The sequence below is a fragment of the Nyctereutes procyonoides genome, unplaced genomic scaffold (genome assembly GCF_905146905.1).
Source record: "Nyctereutes procyonoides isolate TBG_1078 unplaced genomic scaffold, NYPRO_anot_genome, whole genome shotgun sequence".
Classification (NCBI taxonomy): domain Eukaryota; kingdom Metazoa; phylum Chordata; class Mammalia; order Carnivora; family Canidae; genus Nyctereutes; species Nyctereutes procyonoides.
In genome coordinates, this window is record NW_026575137.1 from 10,216,070 (window position 1) to 10,235,757 (window position 19,688).

A 19,688-nucleotide genomic window follows, 5' to 3' on the forward strand; every position below is an offset into this window, starting at 1 on the left:
GACATACAGATGGCCAACAGACACATGAAAACACATTCAACATCCCTAATCATCAGGGAAATGTAAATTAAAACCACAATGATGTATGATCTCATACCAGTCAGAATGGTCGGTATCAAAAAGATAAGAAATAACAAGTGTTGATAAGAATATAGAGGAGAAAACACTCACATACTGCTGGTGGGAATAAAAATTGGCATAAACACTGGAAAAACAGTATGAAGGTTCCTCAAAAAACTAAAAATAGTAATACGATATAGTAATTCCATTAAAAATTTACCCAAAGTGGGACACCTGGGTGGCTCAGCGGTTAAAGCATCTACCTTCAGCTCAGGTCGTGATCCTGGAGTCCCGGGATCAAGTCCCACATCGGGCTCCCTGCAGGGAGCCTGCTTCTCCCTCTACCTTGTCTCTCTCTTTCTCTGTCTCTCTCATGAATAAATAAATAAAATCTTAAAAAAAATAAGATATATGTAACCCTATGTTTATTGCAGCATTATTTACAAGAGCCAAGATATGGAAGCAACCTAAGTATCCATCGATAGACGAATGGATATAGATGTGGTACACACACACACGTGCATAACAGACTATTACCCACCCATAAAAAAGAATGAGATCTTGTCATTTACAATAACACAGATGGACACAGAGGGTATTATCTTAAGCGAAGTAAGCCAGACAAAGACAAATACCAAGTGATTTCACTCATATGTGGAATCTAAAAAACAAAATGAATAAACAAACAAGAAAATAGAAACAGACTCATAAGTACAGAGAACTGATGGTTGCCAGAGGGAAGGGGGTGGGGAGTGGGCAAAACAGATGAAGGGGATTAAGAGCTACAAACTTCCTGTTATAAAATAAATAAGTCACAGAGATAAAAAGTACAGCATTGGGAATATAGTCAATGATATTGTAATAATGTTGTATGGTGACTACATTTTATCATGGGGAGTACTGAGTAAGTATAAACTGTCAAGTCCCTCTGCTATGCACCTGAAACTAATTTAACATTGTATGTCAACTATACTCTAATAATAAAAATTTCTTTATTTCATTTTTAGAAAGTAAGATAGATTAGGGTACCCAACTGGCTCAATCAGTAGAGCATGTGACTCAATCTAGGGGCTGTGAGTTCAAGTCCCACATTGGACATAGAGCCTACTTAAAAAAAAAAAGGTAATAATAATAATAAATTAAGTAATTTTAAAAGAAGATTGACAAATGAATAGATAGATAAGTAATAAAGCAAATGCCGTAAAATTCTAATTGTAGAATCTTGGTAATGGGCATATGGGTGTTCAATGTATGATTCTTTCCATTTCTCTTAATGTTTTAAAATTATAAAATGTTCAAAATTATCCTAAAAATAAAAATATGTCTCCTCTCACCTGCCCCGCCCAGGCGGCTGCCGGTGACCTGCCTGGGAGCAGGGAACGGAAAGCCGGCAGGGGCAAGACGAGTTTAGTTCGCCATGGGGCTGTTTGGGAAAACCCAGAAGAAGCCACCCAAAGAGCTGGTCAATGAATGGTCACTGAAGATAAGAAAGGGAATGAGAGCTGACAGGCAAATAAAAGATACCCAAAGAGAAAAAGAAAAAGTAAAACGGTCAGTGAAGGATGCTGCCAAGAAGGGTCAGGAGGCCGTCTGTGTGGTCCTAGTCTGGGAGATGATCAGGTCAAGGAAGGCTGTGAGCAAGCTCTAAGCTTTCAAGGCTCACGTGAACTCTGTGCTCATGGGGATGAAGAACCAGCTGGCGGTTTTGCGAGTGGCTGGTTCCCTGCGGAAGAGCAGAAGTGATGGAGGCCATGCAGAGTCTCGTGAAGATCCCAGAAATCCAGGCCACCATGAAAGACCTATCCAAAGAGATGACGGAGGCTGGCATCATAGAAGAAATGTTAGAGGACACTTTTGAGAGCATGGATGATCAGGATGAAATGGAAGCAGCAGCAGAAACGGAAAAATCGTTTGAAATCACAGCAGGGGCCTCAGGCAAAGCACCTAGTAAAGTGACCGACACCCTTGCAGGGCTCGAACCTCCGGAGCGATGGCTGCATCAGAAGATGAGGAGGAGGAAGAGGCTCTGGAGGCCATGCAGTCCCATCTGGCCACACTTGGCAGCTAGGGGCCGCCCTGCTGGGCCGGCGGGCTCTCTCACAGCGGCCTACCAGGAGCAAACACACTCCTCTGGAGCAACCACCATTTTATGGATCCTTTGCACTACACCTCAGCGAGGCACTGCATCCTGAGAAGGTTCTCTGCTAGTATCTCTTCACTCTGCAGAGGTTGAGGGATCTCAACAGGATTGTCCTTGAGAAGTGGGATTATAAATGCATCATTTTCAGGGATATAAATAGAAGAATCTTTTGAGGGGAGAGGGCAAAGGAGTATTTATTCATGAGACACACAGAGAGAGGGAGAGAGAGGGAGAGGTAGAGACCCAGGCAGAGAGAGAAGCAGGCTCCATGTAGGGAGCCCGATGCGGGACTCAATCCCCAAACCGTGGGATCATGCCCTGAGCCAAAGGCAGATGCTCAACCACTGAGCCACCCAGGCGTCCCGCAGCACATCATTTTCAGGAATATCAACAGAAGTATCTTTTGGAGGAAAGGGCACAAGAATCTGTCTTCTCCCAAAGCACTTCTGAGGATAAAATTGATTACCTAAATGTTGAGGACTACATTTTTTTGTCCCTAAAACAGTATATAAAATGGATTTTAAAAATTTCTGCTTTAACTCTTGGAAAAAAATAAAAAATAAAAAAATAAAAAATAAAAATAGTAGTTAATACATTTTAACTCTTTAGCCATTAAAAATATACTAAGTACAAATTTCTAAAATAGAATTTAAATAATTACATCTACTAAATTCAACAATAAGAAATAACTATGGAGTAGGGGTGATTTTTTTTTCCATAAATTTTTTTTAGGCAAAAAGAGTACTGTGACTACTGAAATTATTTCTAGATCTTAGGACAGTCCAAAAAAAAAAAAAAAAAGGTACAAATTCATGCCTTATTAATTTATCTTAGCCCAAATTCTCTGGTAAATAGAACCTGAAGCAATGATTAGAATGCTAGTAGCTTTATCTGGGAGTTGCTTACAGAGGGCATCAGGCTTTTAAAAAAGGGAAACAAAGGCAAGGAACCACGTAAAGCAAAGTGCTAGCTACCACTTTACAACAAGCTCTGAAAAGATACGATAGGTCGCTTTGGCAAATGCATCTACTTGGTACTCTCCTTGCATCATCTCCTGATAGTCTACAAAAACAAAACAAAACAAAACAAAACAAACAAACAAACAAAAAAAAAAAACCTCAGCGTAGTCCACAGAGAAAAAAGAATAAAATCTGGAAGATTCTCTCCCCTCCCTTACTTTCCACTAGGCAGTGTTTATCCCAGTAACAATAAACCTCACTGCACTTCCAGATCGTGTCCTCCAGCCTCCACAAATGTGCAGGGGGCGACCCCTGAGTCCTGTGTCCTGGCCTTTCACCCAAGATCGGAAAGAGCAGCAGGAGGAGACCCCCCAGAGCATCCCTCGTCAGCCTGGCTGGCTGGGCACCACCAAGGAGGAGGGCCCCGCTGCTCTGCTAAGGAACAGAGGAGGCTACAGAGGCAGAGCAGCCTAGGGGCAGGGGCATCAAGGGGATCTGACCAGGCAGGCGAGATTATGTTGAATATTTCACACTGCAACATGTGATGAAGGTGAAACAACAAAATAATCTGCCACATAAAATAGGGTAAGAACGAGGGTGAATCCAACCCCTAAGAGTCACACTGCTGTGGCATTTCCATCTCATACGTCACTGCTGTGCTTTGGAGATGACAGTCTGTGATACCAGGCACTTGAGACAATCAAAAACTAGATGTCAGGGGTCTTAGTAATCCTTATAGAACTGAAGGAGTCTGAGTTTAAAAAAAAAAAAAAAAAAACCAACTCCGCCCTCTTCTTGTGTTACTCCTTTCTCTCACACAACCATCACACCTACAGTACTTCCCACATAGGATGTGGGGGGTCTCCCCACACAAACAGTTCTGTGTTACCAGCTGGGTGTCCTACAACTTAGCTCAATCCTGGCACTATCCACCTGGAGGTAGCAGCAGATCCCGCAGGATCTGAGCCCTCACCACCCTGCCGCCTTCAGATGCCCATTTCAAGTTGTCACCTGTGCTTCACGTCACCAAGCAGCTAGACATAACTCCCTAGAGCAACTCACAGAATTCAGGACAAGAGTTTACTGGTTATTTACCAAATTTTTTATAAAACGATATGACAAAAGATACAGATGAAGATCCAGATGGAAGTTACATGGGAAGGGACACATGGCTTCCACACCCTCTCCAGGCAGCCAGTCTCCCAACATCTCCACATGTTCACCAACCCAGCTCTCCGGACCACGTACCATTTACAGAGGCTTCCTCTGCCAGGCATGACCTATCATTTAACTCCACTTACAACTTCCTGCCCTCTCTGAAGGATGGAGTCAGGCTGAGAATTCCAAGCTTGTAATGGTTTGGTCTTCCTGGCAACCAGCCCCCATCCAGGAGCCCACCAAGAATCCCCTCATTAGAACAAAAGAAACTACTATAGCCCAGGAAATTCAGAAGGATTTAGGGAAGGATTGTCGGGAAGCAGGGTCATAGATCAAATACTAGAACAAAAAATGTTCCTAGTACTGTTATCGCTGAAGAAATTAAAAGGGTTGTTGGAGCTCTATGTCAGCAACCATGGCCAGAGACCAATAAATACATTTTATATTATCTCAGAGTCAAATTATAAAATTTATTGCAACTATGCTACTTGAATCACAGAGTTACTCTACACAATCTAAATTTACATACATCTTCATAGTATTCTATGAATACTCCCTATTTGGGCTCCCTATTTGGCCAAATCTTGTTCTCTGGGTAAAAATATTTTGAACAAGGAGCACCTGGCTGGCTCAGTAGGTAGAGCATGGAACTCTTGATCTCGGGGTTGTGAGTGGGAGCCCCACAGAGATTACTTAAAAATCAAATATTTTTTAAAAATTATTTTGAACTAAAGGAGCCTCTGCCCCAGAAGCCAGTTTGCAGGAGCCTAGCCTTTAGTTAAATTTTGTACACTAAAAATGTTGCTAAGCTATTCATATTTATTTCAGACATTTTTTCAATTAATCATTTCTCAGTAGAGTTAACATCATGAATGTCCAGGGGTCCCACTAACACCCATTCTACTCCATCGTGCAGCAGCTGGGAAATTAGGATGAGATAGCATTCACTTCCAGGGACAAAGCTGAAGAATGTGTATCTGATTTATACACTAATGATTCTCAGTGTACAAGCCACTAAGTCTTCTTTACAGTGGTAATATAGGTCTAAGGTTAGGAATCCCGTGGTCACAGAAAGTGGCACAATATCAAAATGAAGTTAAGAAATCGTATTGAATGATCATGAGTAGGGAGCATCTGCCTGCCATTAGATGGATAAGGAAAAGGAAGTATATGGCCCCAGTGGTTGCTGAAATCTATCACTCACGATGAGGGAAGCCAGTATAACAACGAAGCCAATCCTAGACAAATGAGAAAAAGAAACTAGGCTCATGATCATATCCTTTAAACAGCTAGACCAGTCAACCCTGAAGCCTGGAATTTCCAGCTACAAATGCCAATAAAACTCAATTATATAAGCCATTACTCTTATTAATACTTAAACTAAAAGCATATTAACTGATATTTTAAAATTGTGTTATCTTTCTCTCCGCTGTGCTTATCCTCTTTGCCTATTTTGTCTTGCTTAAATCACCACTTCACATTTTGTTTTTGTTCAAGATTTTATTTATTTACTTACTTACTTGGTTGGGGGGAGGGGGGAGAGCATGAGCGGGAGGAGGAACAGAGAGAGAGGGAGGAGCAGACTGCACAGAGCCAGATGCAGGCCTCAATCCTGACCAAGATCGGGATCCCTGGGTGGCGCGGCGGTTTGGCGCCTGCCTTTGGCCCAGGGCACGATCCTGGAGACCCGGGATCGAATCCCACATCAGGCTCCCAGTGGATGGAGCCTGCTTCTCCCTCTGCCTATGTCTCTGCCTCTCTCTCTCTCTCTGTATGACTATCATAAATAAATTAAAAAAAAAAAATCCTGACCAAGATCATGACCTGAGCCAAAATCAAGAGTCAGACACTTAACCAACGGAGTTGCCCAGGCGTCCCCACATTTGTTTTTACGTAAGGATTCAAAGAGGCAACATATGAACACAACTCATTTCCCCGAAAGTAGAAGCTGAACATTGTTATTATTTCAATTATTCAACATCAGCCCTCCCAAAAACATAAAGCAGACTCCCAGATTAAAGCTCGGCTCAAACAGGAATACTTCCATTTTATACCTAATCCAAGTAACTGAGGAAGTTTAAAACAAACTTCACATGCTTAAATGCTAGGCAATAAAGAAACTTTCCAAAAGAGCTTAGTAAATACATCCTACAAAGTTTATACACCAGTAGTTTTTAGCCTCGGGAGGAGGGACGGCAAGAGTTACAAGACTATTTGAGAAACTCGGTGAAGCTCCCTGGAAAAATGCATGTCTCCCTCTGTTTTAACTGCCTCCCTATTTACCTCACTGGTGAGAAAAGGATTCCTGTTGGAGAGTTACAAGGATGGTCAAATACACAACACCTGATACTGGACAGGTAAAATTAGCTGTGGCCACATACACTCATGCAGGGCCGCACAGAGATTGCCCTCCAGAACAAAATGAACCACTAGGAGCTGTGCAAAGCAGGCTTTGCAGTACCAAAAGGGTGAGGTGTCCTCTGGATCCTAGAAGAGGATGTGATTGGCTTGTTTAAATAATTCTGCAGCTGGCAGGGAAATGAAAGCTGTTATTCACAGATATGCAGAAACTGCACCAGATCTATTTAATAAGGAGGGTTGTTTAGCTAGAGGATTTCATCCTCAGGAGGAGAGTAGGGAAGAGAACTAACTTATAGTTAGGCCATTCAAGACCCTCCTGATTTTACCAGATATGAAGGAGCACATAATAGTTTTGGCATTACAACACCTCCTCCTCTACAGATAGACCCATGTGTGTGCGCGCACACACACACACGCCCCTCTAGAATGCGTAATAATTAAGAACCACCGCTCAATATGTATATCTGATTATTGCCTTTTCTCATGCATGCTGTGTCTTACAGAAGAGTAGGCAACGCTTGATACTCAGGAGAGAATTTAGTAACTCAATCTCCTACAGATGGTCCTGGATAATACCTAGTAGTTTCAAATGTGCTTTAAGACGATTTGGAGGGATGCATATAAGGAGTCAATATTCAAATGACTAGGATCTTTTTTTACCGGCTTAATGCCAGGATAAAGTTGAGAAAATTTATTCACTTTTGTCCAAGGGAGGATTTCAAATGAATAGTCCCAGTGTTTGGTTGCTCAAAAGCCCTTCTTTATTTTAAGAACTAATGGCAGATTAGTTAAGGGAGAATTATCTTCACTGGTATTTTTTTTAAAGATAGGAATATACCTATCATGTTTTCCATCTTTAGCAGACTGGGCTCCTGAGATTGTCAATTAATCTTGACTGAAAAACAACTCTACACATACCCCAAAACCAGACAACTACTTATTCCCTGACCCAAATCTTCATAAAAGAGCCTTAAAGCACAAAGGGTGGCCTCTTGAATTCTTAATATACCTTCCTAACAGAAATACGAATATAGAGAATCTGAGTATTCGGTATCTGATTCCTAACAGTTATACAATTAAGAGTCACTCTAAAAGAAAAAATATTCATCCATTAACAGATTACAAATTTTTTAAAGTTCACATTCACATTCAAATATCCTTTAAGAACTATAATATCAAAGTTTTTTTGAAGACCACATGACAATATGATAAAAATCAACAGCAAATTTTGCAAAAAGCTGATGGGATAGGTGATTAGAAAGACTGATTTGAGTATCAAAGGATTGTAGGCACTTGGGAGAAGTTAAGAACTCCGCAAATATTTTGTAAAAATACCCTTTTATGATGGAACAAAGAAAGTCAATAAAATCATACGTACACAAAAGAAGCCTTATGTCAACATAATTTTTGTAAGAAAAATCTAAATTTCGTTCAAATAACCATTTTTCATAAGGATGTAAAATCTCAAACTTTTTTTTTTACAATATTTACATTAATTTTTTGGTAGACTATTTACATACTAGTAAAATGAATAATAAGTAAATATATTGAGGATAATGGTAACCAATTTTTTCACTATCAAAGAGGCTGTAGGGACGCCTGAGTGGCTCAGTGGTTGAGCATCTGCCTTCGGCTCAGGGCATGACCCAGGGGTCCTGGCATTGAGTCCTGCATCGGGCTCCCTGCATGGAGCCTGCTTCTCCCTCTGCCTGTGTCTCTCTGCCTCTGTGTCTCTCATGAATAAATAAATAAAATTTAAAAAAAATAAGACACCGCAGATATGGAAGTAGTGAGGATTAGACTGAATCCTGTGGCACTAAACTGCAATTGGAGTATTAGTATGAACTCACGTTTTTTTAAATATACAGATAAATACAGATGTAACCATATATATGTATTTCCTGGCAGTGATCACTGGAAGGGTTGAAAGCAATAACACTTCAGTATCAATGGGCACACCTCGTACCCAGATCTTGGTGGGGGGGGGGGTTGTTTTGGTTTTTTTCAATTTAAGTTCAATTTGCCAACATATAGTATAACACCCAATGTTCATCCCATCAAGTGCCCTTCTCAGTGCCTATCACCTAGTCACCCCATCTCCCTCACTCACCTCCCCTCCTGAAACTCTTTGTTTCCCAGAGTTGGAGTCTCTAATGGTTTGTCTTCTGCTCTAATTTTTAGATCTTGGTTTTTAAAAACCATTCCCTAGCAAAAAGGTATCCCGGTCTTTGGCTAATTTCAAGAACTCGGTCAAGGATGATCTTATTGTAACAGAAAGTACAAAAGTAATCAAAAATTAATGGGGATTGTTAAAAAGACACAAATATTCAAATCAATCTAAGCATCACAATAAATAACAACAGATAGCCAAGCAAATAAAATAGAAACTCATGAATCTGCAAAAATTAGTGAATAAACGGGGAGAAGGAAAAGCTCTTGCATACAGCAGAATGCCAACTAAAAAATACAAGTATAATTAGAAAATCTCAAGCAAGAATCAATGAAAGCTAAAACTACTAAATGAACATTTGATTAAATACAAAAATATTAACAGTTTCAAATGCTCTTCCAACAGATACTTATTAAGTACGTACAAAGGCAGAAATAACTTTATAGTGAAGAAACCTACCAGATACTAATTTATGTAAATAACCAAATTTAATAAATTGACATATGTCTCCTAATGTTACACCAAGAATATTTTTGTGATATTCCTGCCAAAAATGTATACCTGAATCTATTCATAAGGAAACATCAGACAAACCCAGATTGAGGAATATTCTATAAATGATTGGCCTGAGGGCGCCTGGGTGGCTCAGTCAGTTAAGTGTCTGCTTTCAGCTCAGGTGGTGATCTTGGGGTCCTGGGATTGGACCTGGTGTCAGGTTCCCTGCTGCTTCCCCCCTCCCTCTGCCCTTTCCTCCTGATCGTGTGCTCTCTCTCATGCTCCTGCTCTCTCTCAAATAAAATAAAATAAAATGATTGTCCTGGACTCTTCAAAAGTATTAAAATTCTGAATAGAGAAGCAAAGACTAAAAAATTGTTGCAGATTAAAAGAGACTAAAGGGACATGCAACTAAATACAACACGTAATCCTAGACTAATAGGAAAAAATATTTACTTATTCATTTCTTAAATTCATTTTTGATACGAAGGACATCATTGAGACAAGACAAGAAAGTTGAACTGGATCTGTAGATTTGTATCAAAGAGAACTTCCTGATTCTGATGGTGGCATTGTTGTGCTTTATTTTTTAGAGTTTGGAAATACAGATTGAAGAATTTATAGAATGATGGAGCATCGTGTCAGCAACTTATTCTCAATTGGTTCAGAAAAATTACACACATGAATGTGGTAAAATTTGTGGCAGTCCCTTTGTACTATTCTTGAATTTTTCTATAAATCTGAAACATTTTTAAAATGTAATATTAAAAACTTTAACTTAAAAAGCACAACAGACTCAGTTGGTTAAGCATCCAATTCTTGATTTGGGCTCAGGTCATGATCTCAGGGTGTGTGCTCAGAAGGAGTCTCCTTGAGATTCTCTCCCCCTTTGTCTCTATTCCTCCCCCTGCTCGTGCATGTGCACACACTCTCTCTAAAATAAATAATTCTTTTTAAGAAAAGCACAACAAAATATTTTTGACAATTAGATTATCAAATATTAAAAAGTATAGCCGCATAGTTGAGCATCACAATAAATTACACATGCATTGCTCACAGATTGCTGGTGGAAAGATAAACTTCTGGCTTCTGAAGAGGGCAATTAATCATTATCCAACAAAATGATAAATGCACATACCTTGAAACCAGCACTCCACTCCAGAGTATTTATCCTATGGATACATTCTCACATATGTATATAATATATAGACATTAATTGTAGCTTTGCTTATAACAACAAAAGATCCCAAATAACATAAACATCCTTTAATAAAGCACCGGTTAAATACATCTGGCATACCCATAATGATGAAATATTAGTAGCTTTTAAAAAACCTAAGGAAAAAAAAACAAAAAACGTAAGATAGTTCTAGGGGGCACCTGAGTGGCTCAGTCAGTTGAGCAGCAGACTCTTGATTTCAGCTCAGGTCACGATCTCAGAGACCTGGCTTCTGGTCCCATATCTGGCTCCGCGCTCAGCAGGGAGTCTGCTCCAGGATTCTCTCCCTCTGCTCCTCCCCCCCTCCCCGCTAGTAGGCACTCTCTCTCCAAAATAAATAAATCTTTAAAAAAAAGAAAACATAAAGTAGTTCTGAATGTACTGACAAAAAGATTTCTAAAATATACTGTTATACTAAAAAATGCAATGTACAGAAGAGTGCAGCTGGTGAACAATCATTTGTATGGAGGGAATATATACATACAAATATGTTTCCAAATGTATAGAATATCTCAAAAAAGATACCTCAAAAATTGATAACTGGTTTCCCTCTGGAGAATTAGATGGCTAGGGATCAGGAAAGGGAATCTTTTTAGTATATTCTTCATGCCTTCTAAATTCCTTACCATGTGATGCATTACTTTTTTTTTTAAAGTCAAAAGGGCAGCCCCAGTGGCCCAGTGGTTTAGCACCGCCTTCAGCCCGGGGTGTGATCCTGGAGACCCAGGATCGAGTTCCACGAGTTCCACGTAGGGCTCCCTGCATGGGGCCTGCTTCTCCCTCTGCCTGTGTCTCTGCCTCTCTCTCCCTGTGTCTCTCATGAATAATAAAAGTCTTTTTAAAAAAATTAAATTAAATTTAAAAATAAAGTCATAAGGGACTACATATTATAATTCTATTCATATGAAATTTCCAAAACAGGCAAATCCCTAGAGACAGAAACCAGACTGTGGGTGCCAGGGACTATGCAGCCAGGGGGGAAGGGAGAGCTGAGTGCTTAATTCGTCCAGGGTTTCCTTTTAGCAAAATGAAACTAGACATAGAGAGTGGTGACTGTTGCACAACAGTGTAAATATGCTAAATGCCACTGAATTGTACACTTTAAAATAGTTAAAAAGAAAAAAAATAGAAAGGTGAATTTTGTGTTATTCATGTTTTATCACAATAAAAAATTAAACATTTATAAACTAAATATAATTGAAACCAATAAAATTCAAAATCATATAAATTTAATAGAATAGTGATACCTTACTGATACTAAACTATTATTCACCACATTAATATGACACCCACTAATCTGGCACAGCCTTTTTCAACAGGACATACAATGGATCGGTTGTTTGACCATCCTAAGTGAATATATAAAACCTGCGTTTACTAGGAGTATACCACTAACATATCCTGTTCACCTCTGTTCTCATTTGGAGTATGAAAACTGATAATAATTATAATGTGGCCATGCAAAGATGCAGCATATGCTTACATGCATTTATTCATATCAGTTAAAACACAAAATTCTAAGCTTCTCCAAGAATTTATAAACCCCTGAGAAGACACTCAACCATCACCAAGGACTTCAGACCCAACTGAAAACCCCTTATCTAGTATCTACACAGGAAAGACATTTTATTATTCCCTTTTTAAAATTAATTTATTCATGAGAGACAAAGGGAGAGAGGTGGAGACACAGGCAGAGGGAGAAGCAGGCTCCCTGCGGGGAGCCCAATGAGGGATTCAATCCCAGAACCCAGGAATCAAGCCCTGAGCCCAAGGCATACACTCAGCCACTGAGCCACCCACACATCCCTATCATTCCCTTTTCATATCCTAATCTTCCCCCTCTTTACGACCTCATTCACTACAGCCTATAACATAATACTTTTAAAAAACAATGACGGGGTGCCTGGTGATTGTCAGTAGAGGATACACCTCTTAATCTCAGGACTGTGGATTCCAGCCCCATGTTGGGTACAGAGATTACTTAAAAAAAAAATAAAATCTTAAGAAACAACAACAACAACAAAAAACCTCTCTGGTCCCCTGCTCTCCCTCAGGTTACTATTCCTTCTCTTCACAACCGAATTTATTTTTACATACTTCATTTATTAGATTCAGTGTCTCCATTTGCCTGTTTCCACTCATTAGTTATCTACTACAATATGACTTTTGTTCCATTTTTTGAAACTGCTCTTTCAAATATTACCAAACCCTGAAAACTATAATATTCCAGTAACTCTTCTTGACCACTTGACTTCTCTGAAGAATTTCAAAGCCAAAGAACTTATCCAAGGGACTTGACAAGTTTTCCAAGATCCTTTCATTCAGTCATAAAATGTTTTTGAACTCCTACTATTTGACTTAAAACCTGAACAAGAGAAAGTTCTTGGCTTTGTATTCACACTTTAGTCAGGTAAATAAATAAAATATAACACAATACAGAGTGGTGGAACAGTTTGAGAGAGAATGAGAAGGAATCAGAAAGAATGAAACAATTTCTTTCTGTTTCAAAAGAAAGTAAGTATTGTTCTGAGCACCAGGAGGTCTAAGGCTTCCTGTATTAATTTCTGAGGACTGCCATGACAAAGTACCAAAAACTAGGTGGCTTAAAACAACAGAATTTATTTTCTCAAAATCTGGAGACCAGGTCAAAATCAATGTTGTCAGCAAGGCCTTTCTCTGAAAATTCTAGGGGAGAATCCTTCCTTGCCGCTTTCTAGCTTCCGGTGGTTGCCAATAATCCTTGGTGGCATTTGGCTTACAGCTGTATTACTCCAATCTCTGCCACCATCATCATGTGGACTTTTCTCCTCATAAGGACATCAACCATTAGATTTAGGCCCTACCCTAACACCTTATGATCTCATCTTAAATTGAGGGGTGCCTGAGAGGCTCAGCGGTTAAGCGTCTGCCTTCAGCTCAGGGCGTGACCCCAGAGTCCTGGGATCAAGTCCCCCATCGGGCTCCCCTCAGGGAACCTGCTTCACCTTCTGCCTGTGTCTCTGCCTCTGTGTCTCTCATGAATAAATAAATAAAATCTTAAAAAAAAAAATTTGATTACAACTGCAAAGACCCTATTTCCCAAATAAGGTCACATTTCCCAGAGGTTAGGACTTAAAAGATATCTTTTTTTAGGATACAATTCAACCCATTATATGTTCCCTTTAATTTTCTCAAGCCAAGGCAAAGAGTAGAGGCCAAAGACAAGACCAAAAAAAATTTTTTTTTAAAGACAGAAGTTGCTCTTCTAATCTTATAGCACAACCTCCAAAAAAGCCATGGATGAAATCATTAATGGTAGACCTGATGTGAAATGTTGGGAATCCAGGAGCAAACAGTCAAGAAAGAATTCTTGAGATGCTTCTGATGAAAACAAGGTGGTTTTATTAGAGCACAGGGACAGGACTCGTGGGCAGAAGGAACAGCACTGGGGTTGGGAGGAGTAGCTGATTACATACTTTCAAGTTGGGAGGGGGTTAGGGATAGTGTAATCCCCAAGGAATCTGGAAGCAAGGTTTCCAGGACCTGGAGGGGGCTAGCTATTGTTAGGAAAAGGTCATTTAATGTCCAGTAAAGTCTTATTCATGAGTCCCTTCAGATGTACATCACTGGGCCATATGCCTGGAAGATGATTGCTCACATGTATCTTGGAGGGGCAGGGATAGAGATAAAGGAAGTTTCCAAAGGGATTTTTATTTGTTAAAGACCTACAGGATCCTGGAGGTCAGGCTGATGTCCAGCTAGGGTTGCCTTTTGCCCTTAGCAAAGTATTAACATTGAGGCAGTTGAGTTCCTGGAGGAAGGTCACTCTGCCTGTCTCAAGTATTTATCAACGGGCTGTAAGCTGTAAGGAAGTTTAGTTGTTTTTTCCTTCTGCCTTTGTTCTCCACATCAGACTCACACTTTCATTCTCACACAGAGACTATTATCTGCAAAGGTGCAGGGTTATAAAGAGACCTGAAGTGCCCAGTGAAGTTCAGTGGAGTGAAAATATACTCATCAGGGCACTTTCAGTAGAGAAAGAAACCAAATTTAAATCAGCTTATGCAAAAATGATATTACTGATGAAGTGGACATTAAATGTTAATTATTAGGGATAATTTTAAGAAATACATGCTGAAGTATTTACAGATGATGTTTGCAAATGATCTAGAAAAAAATAGGGGCGTAGGGGGGTCGGGAAGCAAAGTGTTAACTGCAGTATTTAGGATGCTAATTAGATTATTCTTTCTACTTCTCTACATCTAGGAAATTTTTCAAAATAAAGAGATGACAGGGGAAAATGAGGACATTTAAACTGGGACAAACAGGCTTGGACCTCACTTCAAGGTAGATTAGATCTAGGATTAAAAAGATGGGAAGAGGTGAATGTATACTATGTGGGTCTCTCATCTCCATACTTTTCTACATAAAACATCCCTCTCCAGTAATCCACCACAGAAAGCAAGATGTTTCTCACAATGCTCTTTTCCCCAATTAACCTCTCTCTGAATGAGAGGCAGGAGGGTGTCAGGAGGTTGGCAAAGGTTCCCCAGTCCACTGAATGTACTAAATCAGAGAAGGGATTAAGGGATTAAGGGTTGAGTAAATTAACTCCCTCTTCAATTTATCTTAACTCTTAACTCCCTTCTCATATTTAGCAGGTTAGAGAATGAGAAATTATAGTAGAACAAAAATAAAGCAGCAAATCAGTAACACGAAATGTATTACAGAGTCTAAATATCATTCTCTAGTGAAGAGATTAACTACCATAAGAGAAAAGAAAGAGGCATACATGGGATCATTATCTGCCACAGGCTTGGCTGTAGAGAAGAAAACCTGGGAAAACAGGATACTCACTTAACAAAGATGGAAGAAAAATAGAAAGGGAAACAAGGAGAAAAGAAATAAGGAGAGAGCAAATCAATGAGACAGCACAGCAGCTAAACTGCCATACCCAGAGCTGTCTTCAGGGATCTCAGATCCCTACGTCCAGCTCCAAAAGTCCTTCTCAACTTTGTCCTGACACCAGTCACAGGTTTTGAAAAGTTACAAGGAACACATAAATGAAATTAAGAATGCTAGTCAGTTGGGAAAATACAGAATTCCTTTCTCCCCCAACAAGAAATGAACCCATTCATTGGTAAAATTTATTAATCCTCACAAACTTCAAGAACTTCCTTCAAAAGGTTAAGTGCTTAAGGAATCTTACTGATTCGCACTGGTATCTTAAGAGCAATTACTCTTCTATAGACCAGCGGGGGCTCTCTCCCTGAATCTGTTTATTCAACAAAAAAAAATGTCATTTGGAAAAATGTAGTCTTAATGTTATCTTTCACAAGGTCAAACAAACACCAGTAAACAACCCTATTTACTATTTTAATTACTTTTAAAATATTAATCTCTGACAGATAAAAAAAGAAGCAAAATTATTATTTTAACTCAATTCAACAGTACAGGGAGGGAGCATCTATTAAATCCTTGGTTCTCCTTCAATTATGTACCTTCACAATACAAAATCTAACTGATCTGAAGATACTCCATGGACCATTATTAACAATTTTACTCATTTCAAGTTCATCTCTCCAACTTAGTACTTTTAACATGTTTTTGTTTCTTTCTTAAATAGGCCTATGCCCAATGTAGGGCTTGAACTCATGACCCTGAGATTAAGAGTCATGCTCTAATGACTGAGCCAGGAAGGCGCCAACAACATAGTTTTTATAGTTTTTTTTTTTTAATCAAATCTTTAAACAGAATTCTGGTACTAGAGGAACAGACCATATTTGACCAACAAGCTCACAATAAACAGTCTTAGATATCTACTATAAAGTATAAGATTTGAATTATGTGGCTATTAATCCAATCACTAAAGAAATTATGACCAAAAGAATCTGAATTGCCAACAATCTAGGGGCATTACAACACTTTTCAAATATAACATTCATTCAAAATAGTCAATTTAAAAAAAAAAAAGTCAATTTAATAAATGGGCAGCCCGGGTGGCTCCATGGTTTAGTGCTGCCTTCAGCCCAGGGCATGACCCTCGAGACCCGGGATCGAGTCCCACGTCAGTCTCCCTGGGTCGAGCCTGCTTTTCCCTCTGCCTGTGTCTCTGCACCACCACCCGCCCCACCCCCGCCCCATCTCTCATGAATAAATAATAAATGAAATCTTTAAAATAAAAAAATAGTCAATTTAAATAATACTGTACTACAACTAGTCAAGTGTAAATCTAATCAATAAAAAGCAGTCTTACCTGTATGAGGTAGATCTAATGTTGCTGTTACAGATGCTTCAGAACAGTGTTTTTCACTATAATTACACCCATGATTAATTTCTCTAGCACTTCCCTCAGTAGGCAGAATTAAATTGCATTTTCTGGGATTACTTTTTAACTGGAGAAAGGTATTCTGACTTCCAACAACCTAAAAGAAGGAAATATGTATTTAATGCAGAAATTAAATCTAATTGCCTATGTTTTACATATCAAATTCCTAATTTAAAATACAAACTAAGGATCCCTGGGTGGCTCAGCAGTTTAGCGCCTACCTTTGGCCTGGGGCGCGATCCTGGAGTCCAGGGTTCAGGGCTCCCCGCATGGAGCCTGCTTCTCCCTCCTCCTGTGTCTCTGCCTCCCCCTCCCATGTCTATCATAAATAAATAAATAAATAAATATTTTTAAAAAAATAAAATAAAATAAAATAAAATACAAACTACCAGTTTCTCTATATCTTAATTAGGGAATAGATATTTTAAAATAAATTTAAAATCCAACTTTTATTATTAAACTAGTTTTAATTATGTTATAAAAGCTTAAAGACACACTAGAATGAAAATTATAGTGTATGCTAAACAACGTATCAGAAGAGTTTTTAAACATGTCATAACATACCATTCTCAGTCAATTGCTTTTATCTTGCCAAATTTCTCAATATTAAAATCAATACTTAAATATTTTGCATTCTTTATGTGATATAGCGGTACTGTCACTACATCATTTATAAAGACAAATACTAAACTGTTTACAAATGAAAAGATATTCCTGGGATCGGCATCAAAATAATGAGTAAGTTGCACCAGAATAAAGAGATACCTAGAAATAAATCTAACCAAAGAGACAAAAGACCTGTACTCTGAGAACTATGGAACAATGAAAGAAATTGAAGACAACACAAAGACATGGAAAAACATTCCATGCTCTTGGACAGAAGAACAAATACTGTTAAAATGTCTGCGCTACCCACAGCAATATACATTTAATGCAATCCCCAACAAAATATCAAAAGTATTTTTCACAGAACTAAAACAAACAACCCCAAAATTTGTATGAACTACAAAAGACCCCAAATAGCCAAAGCAATCTTGAAAAAGAAAAAGCAGAGCTAGAGGCATCACAATTTCAGACTTCAAGTTATATTATAAAGCTATAGTAATCAAAATAGTATTGTACTGGGCAGCCTGGGTGGCTCAGCGGTTTAAGCGGCTGCCTTCCACCCAGGCTGTGATCCTGGGGTCCCGAGATCGAGTGCCACGTAGGGCTCCCTGCATGGAGCCTGCTTCTCCCTCTGCCTGTGTTTCTGCCTCTCTCTCTCTGGGTCTCTCAGGAATAAATAAATAAAATCTTTTTTAAAAATTTAAAAAAAGAAATCTTAAAAAAAAATTTTTATTTAAAAAATTTTAAAAATTAAAAAAATAGTACTGTTCTGGCACAAAAACAGACACATAGATCAATGGAACAGAATAGAAAATCCAGACCATAAATCCACTATATGGTCAATTAATCTTCAACAAAGCAGAAAAGAATATCTAGTGGGGAAAAAAGACTATCTCTTCAACAAATGGTATTGAGAAAATTGGACAACATGCAGAAGAATGAAATTGGACCACTTTCTTACACCATACACAAAAATAAATTCAAAATGGAGGGGCACCTGGATGGCTCAGTAGGTTAAGTGTCTGACTTGATTTCAGTTTAAGTCATGACCTCAGGTTTCTGATATTGAGCTCGCATCGGGCTCCACACCCAGCTTAAGTCTCTCTCTCTCTCTCTCTCTCTCTCTCTCTCTCTGCTCCTTTCCCTTTAAAAAAAATAGATTAAAGATCTAAATGTGAAACCTGAAACCATAAAAATCCTGGAAGATAGCACAGGCAGTAATTTCTCTGACATCAGCCATAGGAATTATTTCCAGACAGGTCCCTGAGGCAAGGGAAACAGAAGCAAAAATAAATCAGGACTAAATCAAAATAAAAAGCTTCTGTACAGCAAATGACAAAACTGTACAACCAACAAAACTAAAAGGCAACCTAAAGAGAGAGTGACAATATTTGCAAATGACATCCAATAAAGGGTTAGCACCCAAAATATATAAAAAACCAAAACAATACCCCAAAAACAAATATTCCAATTAAGAAATGGGCAGAAGGCATGAACGGACATTTCTCCAAGGGCAACATCCAGATGGCCAATAGACACGTGAAAAGATGGTCATTATCACTCATCATCAGGGAAATGCAAATCAAAACTACAATGAGACATCACATTGATACACATCACAGGTATCTGACACATACCTGTCAGAATGGCTAAATCAACCACAAAAGAAACAACAGATGTTGGCCAGGATGTAGAGAAAAAGGAACCCTCCTGGTGGGAATGCAAGCTGGTGCAGCCATTGTGAAAAACAATATGAAGGTTCCTCAAAAAGTTAAAAATAGGGGTGCCTGGGTGGCTCAGTCAGTTAAGCATCTCCCTTCGGCTCAGGTCATGATCTCAGGATCCTGGAATCAACCCCAACATCAGGCTCTGCACTCAACAGGGAGTCTGCTTCTCCCTCTGCCTCTCCCACCGACTCATGTGCTCATGCTCTCTCTCTCGCTTGCTCTCTCAAATAAATAAATAAAATATTTTGGGGATCCCTGGGTGTCTCAGTGGTTTGGCGCCTGCCTTCAGTCCAGGGCGTGATCCTGGAGACCCAGGATGGAGTCCCACATCGGGCTCCCCACAGGCCTGCTTCTTCCTCTGCCTGTGTCTCTGCCTCTCTATGTCTCATGAATTAATAAATAAAAATCTTAATAAATAAATAAAAATCTTAATAAACTGTTAAAAATAATAATTAAAAAATAAAATAAAATCTTTTTTTTTTAAAT

At 39.0% G+C, this 19,688-nt stretch overlaps 1 protein-coding gene and 1 pseudogene across 4 annotated transcripts in view; one reads left to right on the forward strand and one right to left on the reverse strand.

Annotated features, from left to right (window-relative positions):
- RAD54B (RAD54 homolog B) overlaps positions 1-19,688 on the reverse strand; it is an 87,061-nt gene that overhangs the window by 55,851 nt on the left and 11,522 nt on the right. For 2 of the 4 annotated variants that reach the window (XM_055303449.1, XM_055303450.1), the window contains exon 3: positions 16,798-16,966. In XM_055303449.1, coding sequence (XP_055159424.1) covers positions 16,798-16,966 — 169 coding nt within the window. Of the gene's footprint in view, positions 1-10,481; positions 10,489-16,797; positions 16,967-17,090; positions 17,158-19,688 lie in introns of those variants that run through there. The other 2 variants (XM_055303451.1, XM_055303452.1) reach the window with 2 other exon arrangements.
- On the forward strand, positions 1,401-2,128 carry LOC129495748 (charged multivesicular body protein 3-like; annotated as a pseudogene).